This window comes from Lytechinus pictus, chromosome 10 (genome assembly GCF_037042905.1).
Source record: "Lytechinus pictus isolate F3 Inbred chromosome 10, Lp3.0, whole genome shotgun sequence".
Classification (NCBI taxonomy): domain Eukaryota; kingdom Metazoa; phylum Echinodermata; class Echinoidea; order Temnopleuroida; family Toxopneustidae; genus Lytechinus; species Lytechinus pictus.
This window is the reverse complement of record NC_087254.1, coordinates 5,908,395-5,927,721: the sequence shown is the minus strand read 5'-3', so window position 1 is coordinate 5,927,721 and position 19,327 is coordinate 5,908,395. Positions and strand designations below refer to the sequence as shown.

Below are 19,327 nucleotides of genomic sequence, written 5' to 3'. Positions count from 1 at the left end.
TTTTAATTTCATGTATAAGTACATACTAAAGCGAGTTTTTAATTGGATAGCACAATTTGTCAATTCTTTGCATCCCAGCTCAAATTCTTGCGGAAATACTGAGGAATAACGTACGGGCGGATGCCAAGTGCACTTTTGCGTGAAAGTATCATTTTTTGCGTGAAATCTGAAAGAATGTCGAAAATCACGCATTTTGATATTTTGACGGATTATCATCATATTTTTGATTATCTTTGATATGGAATTATTTTTATTCAGAGTTTCATATTGTAAGTCTCATAAATATGCATTTCAATTTGGAATATTACACACACATATATGGCAATATGAAATATAAAATCGTGATTTACTGAAAATAATAGTTTGTGAAAACTATCAATAGTATAATGTTTGTGTTCTGCATCTCAATTTCGTCAATTTTAGCGCTGACCGAATAAATACATAATAATTGTTGTCATGGCACATATAGTGAAAATAAATGTTGAAATAAGATGCAAGATATATCATTTTATGTTATATATGCGAAAGATAACAATGTACATTTATCGGATGCGCATTTCTGATAAAATACAAACAGCGCACAATATTACATCTATATTGCACATACTAATATTAATCAGTGCAATACTCGTCATGATAGTATATAGGATTATGTTTACTTTTGTAGAGTTCGATCTTCTTGCTATTTCCGCGAATTAATTGGTGCTGAACGTAAATCTACCTGTGGCGATATTCATAAATAGGTCTGATATTTAATTTGCCGTTACCATGGTAATTATAATTTTGTAGGAATATCTATATCCAAAATCATAAAAACAGTAGCGTACCTAGTATTTTCCACAGGGGGGGCAAAACCGTCGGCCAAAAAATTTAACAAGCAAAAAAAAGTCTTCAAGCTCGTCAGGGGGGGGGGCAAAAAAGGTCTTCAAGCTCGTCGGGGGGGGGGGGGGCATGGATACGTCTTTTGCATGGGTTGGGACTCGTCAGGGGGGCAAACTGCCCCCTCTGCCCCCCACCCGTAGGTACGCTAGTGCATAGAAAATAAACATGTATGAATAAAACGATCGAATTAGCATTTTTAAACTACACTGTCAATTTACATTTTACTTCAATTATTGGATTATCAAAGTCTAAAAAAATATGGCAATACGGCAATACCTATTTTTGTCTCGCCTGCATGCATAGCAGAGCAGGACTAAATAAGCCAGGGGGCAGGGGTACATCCCCTGCATGAGTTGTGACTCGTCGGGGGCAGTCTGCCCCCCCCCCCCTTTACGCTAGTGGTATATTATCTTGAAAACGGGACACTTTCAGCTCCATGTAATCCTTTCGGACACTACATTATACATGACCTTAGGCAGCGGGTGGGGGGGGGGAGGCGGGGGGGGGGGGGAGAGGCAGTTGCGGCCAGAAATTTTGTAACTCGTTTTAAGTATGTACTTATTCATGTAATTATGTTAATAATTTACAGTATCTTCAAGTTTACATTCAAAATGCCCCCCTCCCCATTCCCGATAAATTTTGCATGTCCCCTTTCAGAAAATATATCTTCCATCTAACTTGAAAATTCATTTAATATTTGTGACATTAGAAACTAACGATATTCAATAGATGAACCAATTTATATCGAAGAATTTAAATTGTAAAAAGCTTAAAGAATTATTGATAGTGTTCACAATCTTTTATTTTTAGTAAAATCACTATTTTTATGTCATATTGCCATATATGTGTGTGTAATATTCCAAATTGAAATGCATATTTAGTAGACTTATAATTTGAAAGTTCAAATATAAATGATCGCATATCAAAGGGAATCACAATTTCTTACAAATCCCGTCAAAAGGTCAAAATGCGTGATTTTCGACAGTCTTTCAGATTTTACGCTAAAAATGATACTTTCACGCAAAAGTGCACTTGGCATCCGCCCGTACGTTATTCCTCAGTATTTCTGCAAGACTTTTAAGCTGGGATGCAAAGAATTGACAAATTGTGCTATTCAATTAAAAACTCGCTTTAGTATGTACTTATACGTGTAATTAAAAACTCGCTTTAGTATGAACTTATACATGTAATTATGTAAATAATGTACGGTATTTTCAATTTTTCTTTCAAAATGCGCGCCTGGTAAAATGCACATTGTCTCCTTTCGGATAACATAAAATGAGATATATTCCATCTTACTTGAAAATTCTTTTAATTTTTGTGGCATTAGGACATTTACTATACATTCGATTGAGAAACGCTTTTAAATCGAAGAATTTAAGTTGCGTAAAAAACTTTAAACTATTGATAGTTTTCACAAACTTTTATTTGGAGGAAATCGCGGTTTTATGTTTCCCTGTGCCATATGTGTGTGTGTAATATTCAAATTTGATATTCATATTTATAAGACTTAAAATATGAAACTCTGAATAAAAATAATTGCATATCAAAGATAATCAGAAATATTAAAATAATCCGTCAAAATATCAAAATGCGTGATTTTCGACATTCTTTCAGATTTTACGCTAAAAATGACAGTTTCACGCAAAATTGCGCTTGGCATCCGCCCGTACGTTATTCCTCAGGACTTCCGCAAGACTTTTAGCTGGGATGCAAAGAATTGACAAATTGTGCTATCCAATTAAAAACTCGCTTTAGAATGCACTTATACATGTAATTAAAAACTCGCTTTAGTATGTATTTATACATGTAATTATGTACATAATGTACGGTATTTTCAATTTTTCTTTCAAAATGCGCGCCTGGTAAAATGCACATTGTCTCCTTTCGGATAACATAAAGTGAGATATCTTCCATCTTACTTGAAAATTCTTTTAATATTTGTGACATTAGGACATTTACTTTACATTTGATGGATAAACGCAGTTAAATCGAAGAATTTAAGCTGCGTAAAAAAACTTCAAACTATTGATAGTTTTCACAAACTTTTATTTTGAGGAAATCGCGGTTTTATGTTTCCCTGTGCCATATGTGTGTGTGTAATATTCAAATTTAAAATGCATATTTATGAGACTTATAATTTGTAACTCTGAATAAAAATAATTTCATATCAAAGATAATTAAAAATATGATGATAATCCGTCAAAATATCAAAATGCGTGATTTTCGACATGCTTTCAGTTTTTACGCTAAAAATGACACTTTCACGCAAAATTGCGCTTGGCATCCGGCCATACGCTATTCCTGGGTATTTTTGCAAGACTTTTAGCTGGGATGCCAAGCATTAACAAATTTTGCCGTCGAATCCTTATCTAGAGCACTTTTTTACTTTTGGCCGGTCTACTAATTTGCCTGTATCCCCCTAGTCTGCAGGCACAGGCCCTGATTGAAACTTTGATCAGCAAGTGTGTCTCCACGCAAAGACTAGCACATACAAAACTTGCTGTTTCAATTCCTGAGCGAGAGGGCCTTGCCTTCAGTACACAAGGCACGAGAAGGCTGCACATTCAGACCCTGCACTCGAGTGAAGGGTCTGAATGTGCAGACTAGTATCCCCCCTCCATTATCAGGGCTAGCTTGTAAACACCAGCTGATATTTATCGATTTCTCACGTCCCTGAATCTTGTGAAACAGTCTCCAATATTCCCTTTCAACATCTTCAACTTCGTCATAGATGCTTCTCCAAGGCCATTAAGCAACTGATGAATTGCTTCTTACATTTCCAGATTGTCTGCATCTCCTTAAAGTCGTGCTTGATTTGCGATAGTGATAATATTTTTCTCTTAATGCTAAAATAAAAAAAGCATATGAAAGTTAACCATCAATCTATCATATGAACAATTTTCATTAGCATTAATAGCAGACAGAAAGCTTTTACATTTATTTTGTAAGAAAATATTGGCCCTTTCTTATTAGCCTATAGTCTCAGATACATGTACATTTGTAGAGGAGACAAATTCCTTTGTACATGTATACGGTTGAAACAATTTTAATCATTTAACATGTATGATATACTTACTTGATTTATACTTTTATCATGCCGATAATGATTTGTTACTCTCAGCACAATAGAATCTTGTTAGATTGAAATAAAAATAGATTCAGTTGTAAGACAAGACTTTGAAACCTTTAAGTTTTCTCTCTTTTTTTCTCTATCTCTTTCTCTCTGGATGATGAGAGATAACAACTTCCATTCTAGGGGCCCAGGAATGTATGTATTTCTTGTTTATTTCAGGGATTATGGTATGACGTGTGAAGAAATGGAGGATGGGATTACAGGTCCATTATCTTTGCCTTTTTTGCTAGGATTTTTTTGAAGAAGTGATCCTCCTGATAGCAAAACAATATCCAGTTGGTGGATGAAGAATTAGGAAAAATTGAATATATTGTCCCCAATGTGGATAAATGTATAAATTGCCTTTCAAGTTATCAAGTCCTGTATTTGAAAATTGATGTATAAAAAACTATATTTTACAGAGATATTGGTAAGTGGTTTCAGATAGGAAGAATGATTGGATGATTAAGAGCTGCAGGACAGTCTGACTTAAAGCGGAGAGCTACTAATCCTTACCTCACCAAATCAAGGTTTTCTTCAGAACTGCAATATAGTGCACCTTTGCGGTGACATAAATCTGTATGTTTTCTCCTACTTGAGGAGTGAATGTTTAGATAGAAAGTGATAAAAGTCTTCCAGCAGGCACGCGACCCATTACTCATTGGTAGAGATGACAGATGGACCTGTTCATTAGCCGAGTTTGCTCAAATCTTGATATTCTTAACAATTCACCCTAAAAGAATATATGCTTCAGAATGAAAAAACATTTGGGGGTGCAACTGCCTTTATAAGGTGGATGACATTTGTGCCCCAACCAAACTAATGTTTAAGGGGGGTATATATAGGAATCAGCGTATGGTCGGGTGGTCGGTCAATAGCAAATGTTGCAGATCAAAATATGTATTTTGATCAGTATTCAACCAATTCTTATTACTTTTGCCTTGAGGTAAAGATGCACCAAACACTTATGTATGTTTCAGAAATTGTGTTGCAACGGTAACATCACATTATATCTAAAAACCCGGGAAAAATCATTGTAAATCTAACTTCTTCCTCAGTTTTTTACCAGTGCTCATGGAATTTGGCACAAACATTGGTCTTGGTACACTGCAAGACCCATTTTCCATTTGTGTTCAAACCTTGCTAAAGCCAGGTTAATATATAGTGTGCCATTGAATCGGCAACGAGATAATCTGTGCCTCATAAATGCTAAATTCTTGTTGTCATGGTAATGGCATAGGACAAGGGCATAAATCACCTATGATATATCTAGTTTTAAAAACGATGCTTGTCCATGGACTTAGTTACGTACATGTTTTATAAAAAACCTGTACCACAATTTTATTTCATTATTGAATATTTTATTAATTCTTTCTCTTTATTTCTTCCCCTTCAGTCCCACCAGTTGGTTCTGCTGTACATGCTGTTTGAGAGGCAAGACCTACTCCATAGGCTTCCTTAGATTCTGCAAGCAAGCTACCCTTCAGTTCTGTTTCATCAAGCCAGTCATGGCCCTCTGCACGCTCATACTGCTCCCATTTGGAAAATACTCAGACGGGAACTTCTCGTAAGTTTGTTTCCGGTACATCACTTCGCACTGAAATCTGGGCCCTGTTACATTACGTGATCGATTGTTGGGCTGATTACTACGATTGATTGCATCGACTACTGTGTGTGATCGATCGCTATTAGCTTTATGATATGTCGCCCAGGGTTAGCGATTGATCGTATGCTTGATTTTTACGATTGATTGTACATTGTAGTCGATGCAATCAATCGTAGAAAAATGTTCTACGATCATTGCTAAGCTTTGTGTTACAGGCCCCAGACGTCAATCGCTTGTGATTGTAACAGAATCTCCTTTGTCTACATTTATTACTCGGATCAACGGAACAGAGACAATACTTTGAAAAATTCTTGAAGAGGTGTATCCATGGATCTGCCCCAGAATATAATGTTAATTTGTTGATGCCATACGATCCTCCTTGATGTTTAATATCTTCTGGTTCCAAATTGCTTGCAGTTCCTAAATCCAAGAAATCATGGGGGATTGGTCATTTGCACATGCTGGACCATCCTTGTGGAATCGGTTGCCATATTCCATTCTTAGTATTTCAAACATTGATTGTTTTAAAATTGCTCTAAAAACCCATTTGTTTAAAATTGCCTTCCAGTAGTTTCCTCTCATTGTCACGACTGTGTTTCATTTATCCTTGTCTCTTCCTGCTCCATGTAATTTTTATTATTTTTTTTTTCTCAGCACTTTGAGCACATAATCAATGTGAAATTGGCGCTTTAGAAATACTCTATATTATTATAATGATTATTATTGTAAAATTCTGGGTATATATTTTTTGTCACTGATATGAGGAAATACATGTATGAATATGAATTTTGCAATGATTATATTTTTTATATTCAAGCCCACCATTCCAGCATTGAAATACTGATGTTTATAATGGATTATAGGTTTAATGTGGTTTCTGCAAATATTTAGTCGAAGAGAGAAGAGAGAAAAGTAAAAGGAAGGACAAGAATTAAATGTACATGTATCTGTCTATGTATTTGTTTAAAAGAAGCCAATTGTCATTCAAAATTCTTTCAATAAAAAACTATACAGCCAACATTATGAGGTAATTATGTAGTTTTTAATTAGCAAGTGATGAAAATCATAAGTTTCAAGAATGCAGTCTCTCTGAGAACTCTTCAACTGCCCATCGGGTCAAGAAATTAATTATGGATTGCAAGGTTAGATTCTGAGAAATAGAAAGTGTATAATATTCACAAATTGTTTTTTTGTAGCTGTCTGTCTTTTTTTCTGAGTATAAATACTTTATAAATAGAATCATCAAGGGTAACTTATTTTTATAATCTTTATTTCTCTAATTCCCAAACTAGACTTTTAATCTTGATTTCCTGTCATACTTTTGTCCCTCCTTGGCTCTCCTCGGCTCTTCCTTGATAAATCATCAGATTGTGATAATGATTCAATGTGCGGTATTATAGAATTTTTTTAATAAGCCTTCTTTAGTTTTCTTAAAGAGGAGAAATATTTGTTTCACGTTAATAAGAGAATAGCTCATAGAAATTCACCTCCCCCTATGCTGCTGCCCTCCCTCCATCCCTAGTATAAGTTTGTTCATTGGACTTCTACAGCACATCTTAAAAGTATATTTTCCACTACAAAAGCTGAGGGCGTGAGAAAAGTGACTATTGCCATGATATTGCAATTTTCCCAATCCATCATGAGTATATTACTGTTACGTTTGGACGGGAAATATACCGTAGGCAATGTAGAATACCGTACTGTATTGTATTTTATTTTTGTTTTACCCTTCTAGCAAAGGAGGGATCCCTGCTAAAGCGGGATCTCCAGGCAAAAAGCAGGGAAAGCATTGCTTTGTAATGCAGGAAGAAAATTTGTGATACAAAGTTCACAATTTATATTAGAGAAATTATTTCTGGAATCAGCCCCATTTCTCCTCCCTTTATTTATTGTGCTTATTTGTCTGATTGTTTTATGATATTTTGGGAATTGCACAAGTTGATAATTGTATAAAATCTGAATACTTTTTCGAAAAGCCATCTTTTATTATTATGCTTGTTTTATACTTTCAGAATTACAGATGGCTACTTGTACATCACCATCATCTATAATATATCAGTCAGTTTGGCCCTCTACGCCCTCTTTCTCTTCTACTTTGCTGCGAAAGACCTCCTGGCACCTTATCAACCCGTCCTCAAGTTTTTCCTCGTCAAATCCATCATTTTTGTCTCTTTTTGGCAAGGTGAGTTGCACTATCAGGCCTGGGCAGGGATTGTACCATTATTAGTCTGGAGCTGCAGACCTTTGGTTTTCGCATAGTGCGTAACACAGAGTCTGAAGAGTCGGAAGTACAGTCCGACCTCTCTTATCCGGACACGTTGGGACCAGCACCAATCCGGATAAGGGATTTATCCAGATCTGGGAGGCCCAATATTAAATACACGCAGCTGCTGCCTCAGCTCCCCAGCTACACGTTATCTATTGTAGTGGGCGCACGTACAGACAGTATTCACTGCAGTGTCAGTGCAAATTATAGGCGGTATTTTTACGGAAATTAAATCGATCCATGGCCAAAACTGTTGGATAATTTACCTGCTAAAATGGTTGAGGTATACATCGAGCATACCTTGAAAGAAAGAGAATGACTCGATGAAACAAAGTGTTACAAAAAAATCTTGGCAAGTGTGCGTCCGGATAATAGAGAGATCTGGATAAGGGGAGGCCGGATACGAGAGGTCGGACTGTAGTGAGACTAGATTCACTCATGTCCTGTTACTCTTTATGATTCGACACAGTCAGGGACAGTCTAGTCTTCACTCTAAACATGGTATAATTTGTTAAAGCTTCATTTTATGTCTGCACTTGCAGACTAATATGATATTTTAACCACAGTTTGATATCCATCGTTTGATTAGCTATGAGCTGAAAGTGAAAAAAAAAACTTTATTTTAAGCACATTTAACAATATTTCATGGCGGGGTGGAGTAGTAGAAAGCAGATATATTGGAAACGTACTACATTGTTGTTAGATTTCAAATATTAAGTACCAGATATCCTCGAGTGGAAAGTGATTTCAGTAGTTTGTTTTTTAAGTACTCGTATTCTTTACTTGCACACAATTTTTTTTCCTCCCCAATTAAATCACTTGATTTCAGTTCCTGTGATTTGTATTACCATTATTCCCTCATTTGCTTTGCAAGAAAGTAATGGTATCTACAAACACATATCATATTCATGGTTACCAATGACATTGCTTGAAACCATTCCTATTTTTGTACAAACCGTTTCTGTTCTTGTCAATGCGATGTGATTAAATTCTGGCTTCTCTTCTTTTCTCATTTTACGAGAAAGGGATTGATACCCTGTTTCTTCCGATAGAAAACGTGAGTAAGATTAATACTACAAGTAATGTATCAGTTTCAATCTCTGCAGCTATTATCAGGTCCATAATATTTATTTTTTTCCTTGCCCACTTGTTTACATTTTATGGAATATTGATTTCCTTGTGTTGCCTTGGTTTTAAATGCAAATGTGACATTTGCTTCCAGATGAGTTTTTTGTTTACTCTTGAGATGTGAGCATTTAGTATGGATATTCCACAGTTTTTGTTTGTGTACATCTTGAACTGTGCCTGTTTTAGACGCTCTACGCATTGACGTCAGAATTATTTAACAGTCGAGAGCTCAGCTTTATGTATCAGCCGACATTTCTGTTGCCTGGATTAAACTGTAAAACGGATCTGTTTGTTAGAAAATGAGCTGATCAGAAAAAAAAACATGTGTATGGACCCCCTTTGTGTTTCTACATCTATGAGTATAGACCTACTTTTCTCTGCAACTCTAGAAAAAATAAATATTACATGGATTTTGCAAACACGCAAGTGAGTGATTTGCTTTTATCCATGTACGTAGATTCTCAGCCTTTGATGCATTTTCATGTGTTTTTTTCTTAAATCTCAATTCTTTAAAAGAAAATATTAATGCTTTGTAAACAAGTTCACAGACCCCCTTTTGTATAAATGTGTTACCTCATTATATACCCATCTCTACTACCCCCCCCCCCCCGCCCCTGAAAAATATATGATTACTTTGATTTTTAATGAAATGTGGCATTATTCATTATTTTGAAAAATTGTATGGATATTACAAACTTGGAGGGAATTTTTGTGATTTTGCCTCATTTCCCAGACAGGAGAGAGCTTATGAATGAGAACATGAGCCATGCTATTGGTACTTTTTTTTCCATCTTTGGTATACATTTCTTAACTACACTGGAAAATATTGAAATCTACATGGGTTTTGACGAAGTAATCAGGATTAAAACTCAATGATATGATGTTGGAAGATCCTGCATATGCCCAATACTTGCACCATTCTCCCAGATCATGGCGAACTTATGAAAACATATCATTCATTGCGTATGGCGGCCTACATATATCTCAAAGTAACTCTGCAATGTTTGCTGAAAATGATATTAACTTCATTTAACTGGATTGCCCTTTATAAATACAGTAATTTCTATAAACTATAATTTCATACTTCTCTCTTTTTCTGTTTCTCTCTATCCCTCTCCTTTTCTCTTCCTCTCTTTCTTACATCACATTCTATTAACGTTGCGTTTCAATCAACCTTGCTTTCAGTCCAAACAAGAATCCCTTGATAAATCCTGCAGTACTGCACCCACCATGGAAACGGCATGACGTGATCAAATTTTTATGCCAACAACAGTTTAAAGAAAAGAGCAATTTTAATGCCGAGCCTGCTTTTCAATAATTTATGAGCTCATAGAACCATGATCTGTTAAAGATGCTTAATATATCTACTGATTTTGTGCAGAAATATAAATATTACAAGGTGTGAATTCCAAGTACATGTATAGTTTCAAGACATAACTGCATTTTCAAAACCTCAGAATCTCTCTGGGATCGATGAAATGGGTTGCATTTGGCTTTGTGATGAATGCGATGGTAGCTGTTGTATAACTATATAAAGCCAGATCGCATTACTGTATAAGCTAATATTTTCGCGTGCAGATATTTTCGTGAATCGCGGGGGTCCCGACAATATTGTGGGTTGTTGAATTCACGATCGGGAGATGTACCAAACACTACCACAGCCTTTCGGAGAAGCAAAAATAGTGCAAAACATGTGCAAAAATATGCTCCTCAAAGCCCTAATGCTGACGTGTATTTTGTACATAAATATATCCCTCTAAAGAACAGTGTGATAAAACTGGCTTAAATTTCACTTTTTTGTACCTTTAGATTTGAAAATTCATCATGGCGTAGTTTGATCTGTAATTCTTTGGAAGCTGTGTTTTGTTAGATTCATTTTTTTTTTTAAGTTGGTGTAATTGCAAAAATGTAGAATTTTGAGAACAGAATCTTACACAGGTGTCTCTAAAACCTCTGGTCATGTGACTTATGAATATTAATGTGTATAGCTGCCAATGTACCTGTGTATTGAGTCAATCAGATTCAGGTGACAATAAAATCAAATTATTTCATGTAATTGTAAAATACATAGTGAATTACAATATTCAGGGAGTGAATAAAAATATGCTTGGAAATAATTTAGGCTCTGATTTTGTTTGAAAAATAAAAAAGTGAAATGCTAGCAAACATTTTGAATTACTAACTGTACTTTTTCAACCTTATTATATGTGCATATCTCAATTATTTAACCACACAACATGTTTGCAATAGCAAAGCTTTGCTGTTGGGGACACTGGCACAGGTTACTAAATATGTTAACATTTTAGCGCATTGTTAATTTTGCGGCTGATCAGCAATTTGCGAAATTTGTGAAAAAACCCAGCTTATTCAGTATTCAAGATCAACTTTTCTTGAATGACCTTTCCTATTTATCATCAGGATGAGCACTAACATTTTCAAATGAAGGTATTGTGTAAGCTTTTCTGACACAGCAACCTGTGGTATTCAAATTCTAAGAAAAAAAAGACATAGCATAATCAGGTCATCAAATTTGAAAATTGTTTGTTGTATTGTCTGCTTATTGGCACATTAGCCGGGGAAAACATTGCTATGTTAAAACATTGCTCTGTGCTGCAAGTAAGACAATATTTCATTTCCAAATACCAGTGATTATGAACACTTTTTTACTCTTTATTGGATGTGAAGAAAATAATAATTTTAAAGGAATATACATATATGAAAAATCATCAAATCTGAAATGTATATGTCAGGAAATTTGAAAATAGCCTTGTTGGCTTATCTCAAATAATGGCCTTTTACTGCTCATGTGCAGTATGTATATTAAGAGAGTTACCAAGTTCAGTGATTCAATTCCTTCTTACTTAATTCTGTATAGAATTAAAAAATCATATCATCATTACCATCATTCTATCCATCACCATTATGATCATCACCATTATTATCATCATCATCGTCATCATTATCGTCATCATCATCACCATCATCATCACCATTATCATCGTCGTTGTTTTCATCATCATCATCATTATCATCACCATCATCATTATCACCCTCATCATCATCATTACCATTATCATCTTTGTCGTCGTCGTCATCATCATCGTCATCACCATTATCATCATCATCATCATTATCATCATCATCATCATAGAGAAGTGCTATAATAATATTGTATGCTAATTCCTCTCCTGTTTGTAGGTGTCTTACTGGCCATACTTGAGCTAGCGGGAGCCATCAACCCAGCCACGACAAAAGACGGTAAATCCTCCATCCCGGCGGGGACGGTGTCGGCTGGTTACCAGAACTTCCTCATCTGCATCGAGATGTTCTTCTGTGCCATTGGTCTGCGCTATGCCTTCTCGTTCGACATCTACATGGAGAAACAAGGGCTGGGATCATCAAATATGCAGGTAGATAGATATGTTAGGTTTTTTTGGGGGGGTAATGGGGCTAGCAACTTTTATAATGACATACTAGAAGACTGATAGATACATGTAGAAGGGTGGATTGATGTACAGATGGATTGATAGGAAAATGGAAAATCAACCTACCCAAATTTTCAGATTTTGGGCTTGTGAGGGTAACTTAAATTTTTAATTAGACTTCAAGATAAGTTATTGGTTGTGAATTATTGAAGATAAATAGTCTGTTGGTTCATATTAACGGCTAGATATTTTTCCATTCGTCCATTAAGATCATTTTTTTTAAATAGCATGAACAAAGCAGACCGATGTAAATCTGTTTACTTCAGGTGTACGGTGTTGAGAAGTTGAGAGCAGTATGAATCAATTTGTTCCTTTTGTTTTCACTCCCATTCAACCACCACTCTACCTACCACTACCATCTCACTCTCTTTGCTAACCCCCTCCCTTGTTACCCACCTGCCTGACACACCCTCTTTTCTTACCCCCCTTCTTACCCCTTCTAAAGCAGAGCATATCCAACAACCTCAAGGACACCGTCAACCCGCGGGACATGTTCAACGACACCATCCACAACTTCTCGCCAGCCTACCAGCAGTACATGCAGCAGGGGACCATGTCCGACGACATGGACTCCGGCTTCTACCACCACTATCCCCAGAACAACGGCAGGGAGATGGTCAACCCGGCGTCGGGCGGGGGCGGCAACAGCAGCAGCAGCAACGGGGGAGGGAGCATCATGGGGAAAGGGCGTGGGGGCGTAGGGGGTGGGAGCAAGAGGTCGGGTCATACGGAAAAGACCACGTTGCTTAGTTCCGACGACGAGTATTGATCCTAGCTCCACCCCCTTTCTCTTCCCGTGTAAACATATTATGTTCATATACGAGACATCGTTATACTTACACTGCCTCATCATATTGCTAAGGTCACTCTTTGAAGTGTAGTAACTAAGCAATATGATGAGGTAGTCTAGGTTGGTAACTATGTATAGCTTGTTAATAAATAATATGTTCACTACTGAGCATTCTGATCTTTCCTCTGCATCTTGATCAGAGGTGAAGGTGCACAGTTATGAGGTGAAGGTGCACAGTTATGATAAGAAACCTTCAAATGTGTAATTAACTAGGTTAGCCCACCCAGGTCGCTTCCAAAATAAAACTGGATCAGTCAGGGATTGTGCACCAAACTGACAGGCGCAAGATATGAACGTTCTTGTGCTGCACATTGGCCCACGACGATCGTATTCCAATCTGGGGACATCATCTTCTTGTAGCCATGTGGTAGCATATTGCATGACCAAGGACGTTAATTGCAAGTTGTCCCAAAAAAGGTTAAAGAGAAATGAGAAACAGGAAGAATGAAAGAAACTAATCATGTATTAGATAACTATTATAATTTCATTAATTATTATTATATTAATCCATAGTTTATTGATAAAGAACATCAATTTTCCTCTTGTAATTGTCCCCTTGATCTCAGATCTTATGGTGATTGGTTAATGATTTATAATATTAGACTTGACTTCAAGTAGGGGTTTATACTAAAAAGGAGAGATCAATCAATCTAAATCTTATTTTTTTACAAGTTTGACCTTGTGGTTTTAAACTAGACGTACAAATTGCCGGAAAAGTGTTCTTTCATCATGGCAATGGCACTGATATCACCAATGTAACCACTGTAGATATATTGGAGAGAAGAATTCCAATTGCTTTATGAGAATTTATCTGAAATGTATTGAACAAACATTATAAAGCGAGAGCAGGAAATTTGTGTTCATCACAAATCAAAGTGTTCATACAAGATACTGGGTTTTTTTTTTTTTTTTGGGGGGGGGGGTTGAGGAAAAATATGAGACTGACACTGATTCACAATCTTGATTTCAATTCTCACATTGCCAAAAGTACTTATTTGAAATTAGATGATTATCCTGTCAGCATTTCAAATATGTAAAGGTCTTATCACCAAGCTAGATAGGCCTGTTTCTTACTTGATGAGAAACCTGATGACACCAAGTTGAATCTGCAATAGCGCCCCCTATAGAGGTTCATGCTTGCATGTAAAAGATACCATATCTTTATACCTGATAACAAAATAGTGCTGAAAGTTTATGTGTGTTTTTTTGCCAATAAAGTTTGATAATGCCTAATACGTTCAGTATGTAACTAACCCAATGCCACTATGTGTGGCCTTCTCATTTTAATATTTGGTTGTTTGGAGGTTATTTTAGGCATGCTATGTACTGAAACTCTGAAAAAATTACAAGAAAAATAAAACGCAATTCAGTGTCTATTCATAAGCTACTCCCATTCAACGTAGTGCCTGGTCAAGGCCTATTCAGAAAGGGTTACATACTTTGTCTGCATCAAAAGGTTTTTTGCCAATTAGCCTGATCTTCAATGTTCACTGAAATATGCGTTCTAGAAAACTGATCATCTTAACCACATTGAAGTCCACTATGCACCTTCGAGGCATGTTTTGAAAGTGTAAGCAAGGTTTATAAAATTAGGCAAGGCAGAAAATATTTTTGATGCAGACAAACATAATCTTTGGCCTCGTGAACCCTCGGTTTCTTGGGAAGACCCCCAATATCTCGGCCTTATTCTCATTAATGGAAACAGGTAACATAATAATAGACATGAATGCATAAACAGTTATATCTCACAGGAGCATTTAAACTGCTGTACTATGAAATTGTGCTTGGAACAATTGTGTATACACATTTAAAAAAATTGCTTTCGGTTAATATACCATTTGCTGCCTTTTGTAAAAGTAGGGCAGTAAAGAAACCTGGAAAAAAGTATTAAAATATTTCAAAAATGGCTTTATACTTAGATAACAATGTTCATATATGAATTTAAAATAAACCCCCCCCCCCAAAAAAAAAAAAAAATTGAATAATTATGTGAATAGATGTCTTCAAAATGTTAAAAATATATAGTTATTAAATTGAATTTATCAAGAGGTTTATACCAATGTCAGCTTAAGGAGGTATCAAACTATTGAAATATGGCATTGTACTTTAAAGGTATCATGTGGGATTGAAAAACTAGAACACAAAAAACAAACTGAATAATTATGTGAAATAGTTGTTTTCATACGGTTCAGAATATGTGATTACTGAATGCAATATATCAAGAGGTTTATACTAATAAGTGCCAAAGAAATGGCACAGTATTTATTAAATATTGATATTAACGAGCAGATTCTTCAAGACTTGCCAGATTTATTGGGATGCAAGGTGGAGGGACACTAATAGACATTGGTATTACTAACAGATTTCAAATGATAAGAAGTTCCTGTAGCTCTATAAGTACTTACTGACGTTTTTCTTTCATATTTTTTTAAGACAATGGTTTTCAGGATGGCAGTATAAGAATATATTTGCTCACAATTCAGATTACTATATCATGTAGCAGTTATCACTATGAAGTTGATGAATTTAAAGGGCTTTATTGAGAAATAAATTTTCCTCTCATAGTTTTATACACATTCACAATATAGGTTTTAAAAAATCAAATGTGCAACCAACTTTCTATGAGCTCATTTCTTTGTGAACTTTCAAAAGTTTCAATTTTTATCAAAAAAATATAATTGATCATCACGTTTGTTTATTTAACATTCTAAAAGTTGGGTTTCAGTGACTTGCTATGTTTAAAGGAGTTTCTATTTTTTGTCGATTTGAATCGAAAGATGAACTATAGAGTGGGATTGGAGTTTTGAGGAGAGAAAAAAAACAGTGATGTGATTTATACTGAAAATTGTACATCAGATTTTGTAGGTAGAAAACATCTACCTTGGAAAAAGTTGGTGTAAAACTGGAGTAAATTTTCACAGTACTAAATTAATTAAATTAGTTGACTTGGGAAAACTAAACTTGTACATTATACTAAGCTTTGATGATATATGTAAATTATAAAAAAAAGGTTGATGTAAAGAAATTAAAGATGATGGATATCGATATATATGTCAGAACAGACAGACATAATTGTGTTAAACAGAATAATATGATCTTAACAGTTTTTTCAATATCACCAAAAGGCAGTTTCAGCAGTGGTTTACACCCCAGGGAATGACATAGCTCAGACATTAAAGAATGGCTTCATTCTTTACGGCATATTCCTGGCTGTAAAACCACGTTTTGTGAATCAAAGGGCCCGATATTAAAAAAAAAGGTTCATTTTGTTAACAATACAATGTGGTTCTGCCGATATCATGAATTCCATTCTTCTGATATCAAGAATTCTTGGTATCAGTAAGTAGGATTAAATGATAAAACAGCTTGTCATATGTCTGTCAGCTTAACTGGCTAAAGAGTTGGGTTGTAACAGCCTCTTCACTGACATCCCTGGTACCTCTAATGGAAATAAGCATGACATTGTCATTACGATAAAATCAAACTTATGTATGAACCTAAATAGAAATGATCTACATAATTATAGAGGTTCATTAATTCATTTCATAACCTTGTTTTGGGTGTCTGGTATTGTACTGGCAGTATGGAAATTAAACTCCATACTCTGTCATATTTTTCCCTTTTCTAATCTTTTTTCTTTTTCAATGAAACATTGATTAATATGAAATAAAACTGAATGAAAATTATACAATTTTCAAAGGGTATATGAGGGGCATTGAAATTGCTCTTGAAATGATAAAGCTAAAATATTTGACATCGTATTGAGTGTACATAGTAGCGATTTATCTGTCTGTACAGTTTATAGATAAAATAAATCAGGGAAAATTAAAGATATTGATATACTAGGGCACTTGTGTTGGTACATTTCACATGCACATTTTCATGTGGCAGACATGTCAAACAGTCGGTGTTATGTTGAGATGAGTTTGAGCAGTTTGTTAATTTTCCCATAGAGAGTGGAGTATCCTGTTCCTATGGCAACCTGTCAAAAAGTATGTGCTTCGTCTTTTACGAGGAATCCCGCGAAAGGTACTATGAGTCTTTTCACAACGGCTTTCCCAGCATTGCCCACTGTTTTGTCTCTGACGATGCGTGAAGATTAGTAATGAAAAGCTGCTTTCGGGGATCCTGCTCTTAAGTCACGACTGTGAATTTTGACAAGGTGCCTACTATATGTATATATAATCAAACAATGAAGAATGGTGGAGATATGAAAATAAAGAAATTAGTTTTTAATTTAGAAAAAAATAGCCAATATTTTGAAGTGTTCATTTGTCATCATCATCATTTTGATGTTATGTTTTTTATAGCTGAATGTAAAGTACTTGTGGAGTATATATATATTTTTTGAGCAGAGTTGATCACGATGTGTGCTAGCATCTTTTATTAAAGAAAAAGCGTCTAAATTATCTCTACCATCAAGTATTTGTGGTATAAGTTGCAGTAAGGTTTGTCACGAGTTTATAGTGTGGTTTCATTTTAGATTTATTGAAATTGTTTTTCAATTAACTGGTGTGTTTCTCAACTTGAGATGTTTTGAGCTTGTTGTTCATAGATCGATTGATGTATCACATGTGTTCTCATTTTTACAAATGTCTAGACTTGTGTTCTATGTCAATTAAGTTTTTGCTCTTTAGAAAATGTGAAAACGTTTAATGTTCTCATTTTACAATGTCCAGACTTATGTTCTCTGTCAATTTAGTTTTTGCTCATTAAAAAAAAACTGTGAAAATGTTTAGACTAAGTGTCGCAGATAGTTACGATTCCATTGATATTAGTTCGTTTCCGGAGTCTCTAAACACCTCCCTCTTAAAGCAAACTCCCCCCCTCCCCCTCATCCCCTTTATCTCTGTAGTTAAAATGCTCATGTTAGCCATTCAGACTCAGAATAACATGACTATTGATTGAATGGAGAATATGTAGAAAGTTATGGAAAAATTGCAGAAATAAAGGATTCACGGAGTGCATAATTGAGTAGCCTAGTATTCTCGAAAAATTCTAGTAATTTAACATAATTAGATGAATTCAAACAAATAATGCTTCATGCCATACTCAGTATCAATGAAATATTTTATTTTAAATCTAATTGTGATATGTACTTAATGATAAATAGCCCCTGATAATGCACTCAAGGTATTCTTTGTAACTAACGTACAGGGTGCTGATATATCTCATTTTACCTGCCACCAATAAGATGGCATGACTTAATACTTAGTGATACCAAAGTCTTTTGATTAACTGCTGCTTAAATCCTTATTTTTTTTTATCAATGTCATATTTTGTATTGATAATTCAGATAGTACCCTAACGTTGCATATTTATTTTGGCTTCAAACACCCATCATACTGAATATAAATTGTCATGGTATGTGCTTAAAGATTTGATAAAATTGGTAAGATCATTTTTATTATCGGGGAAAAGTCTGTAGTCATAGGTATTGTATGTTTTAGTTCATCATAGAACAATCCTCTAAAATACATAAAAGCTGTAGATGACTTTCTCAAATATTTTGCGACGGGTGTATAGGCCCAAAATACTTTCTTTGCATCGTGTATTCATACTGATAGCAGGGTTAATATATTTATGTTTGAATAACACAGTGATATAGTGCATGCAGACAGAGAGTCTCTGTAACACATCATTTGCATATCTTGTGAATACCATTCATATTTTACTCTTAGCAGTTAAAATTTTGCCTGAGGCTTGCCAGATATAGCAACATTGATGATACACAACTGCATTGTAGCATTATGAGACAATGCAATTTACTATGTTATGCCCTCAAAATTTATATTTTGAAAATTTTCTTGCAGTTGTATTACAAAATCATCTAAATTATTATTTATTTCAGTTTAATGCTGGCATTTTTCATAATATATCAGCACCATAGTTTTTTTTTAAAGCAATGTAATGCTTTCTTCCCATCTTCATCAATGTAAGTTAAATTTCAGATTATTTTAAAAGGATTTTTAATCCATATTATTTGATCCTTAAA

The 19,327-nt window shown here is 35.0% G+C and overlaps 1 protein-coding gene across 2 annotated transcripts in view; it reads left to right on the top strand.

The window, feature by feature from the left end:
* LOC129269649 (transmembrane protein 184B-like) overlaps positions 1–17,573 on the top strand; it is a 28,737-nt gene extending 11,164 nt beyond the window's left edge. Inside the window, exons 2-5 of one of the 2 annotated variants that reach the window (XM_054907157.2) lie at positions 5,394–5,564; positions 7,616–7,785; positions 12,196–12,407; positions 12,928–17,573. In XM_054907157.2, coding sequence (XP_054763132.2) covers positions 5,394–5,564; positions 7,616–7,785; positions 12,196–12,407; positions 12,928–13,251 — 877 coding nt within the window. In that variant the 3' untranslated portion in view covers positions 13,252–17,573. The remainder of the gene's footprint in view (positions 1–5,393; positions 5,565–7,615; positions 7,786–12,195; positions 12,408–12,927) is intronic. The other variant, XM_064105184.1, reaches the window with a different exon arrangement.
* Positions 17,574–19,327: the final 1,754 nt, after the last annotated feature.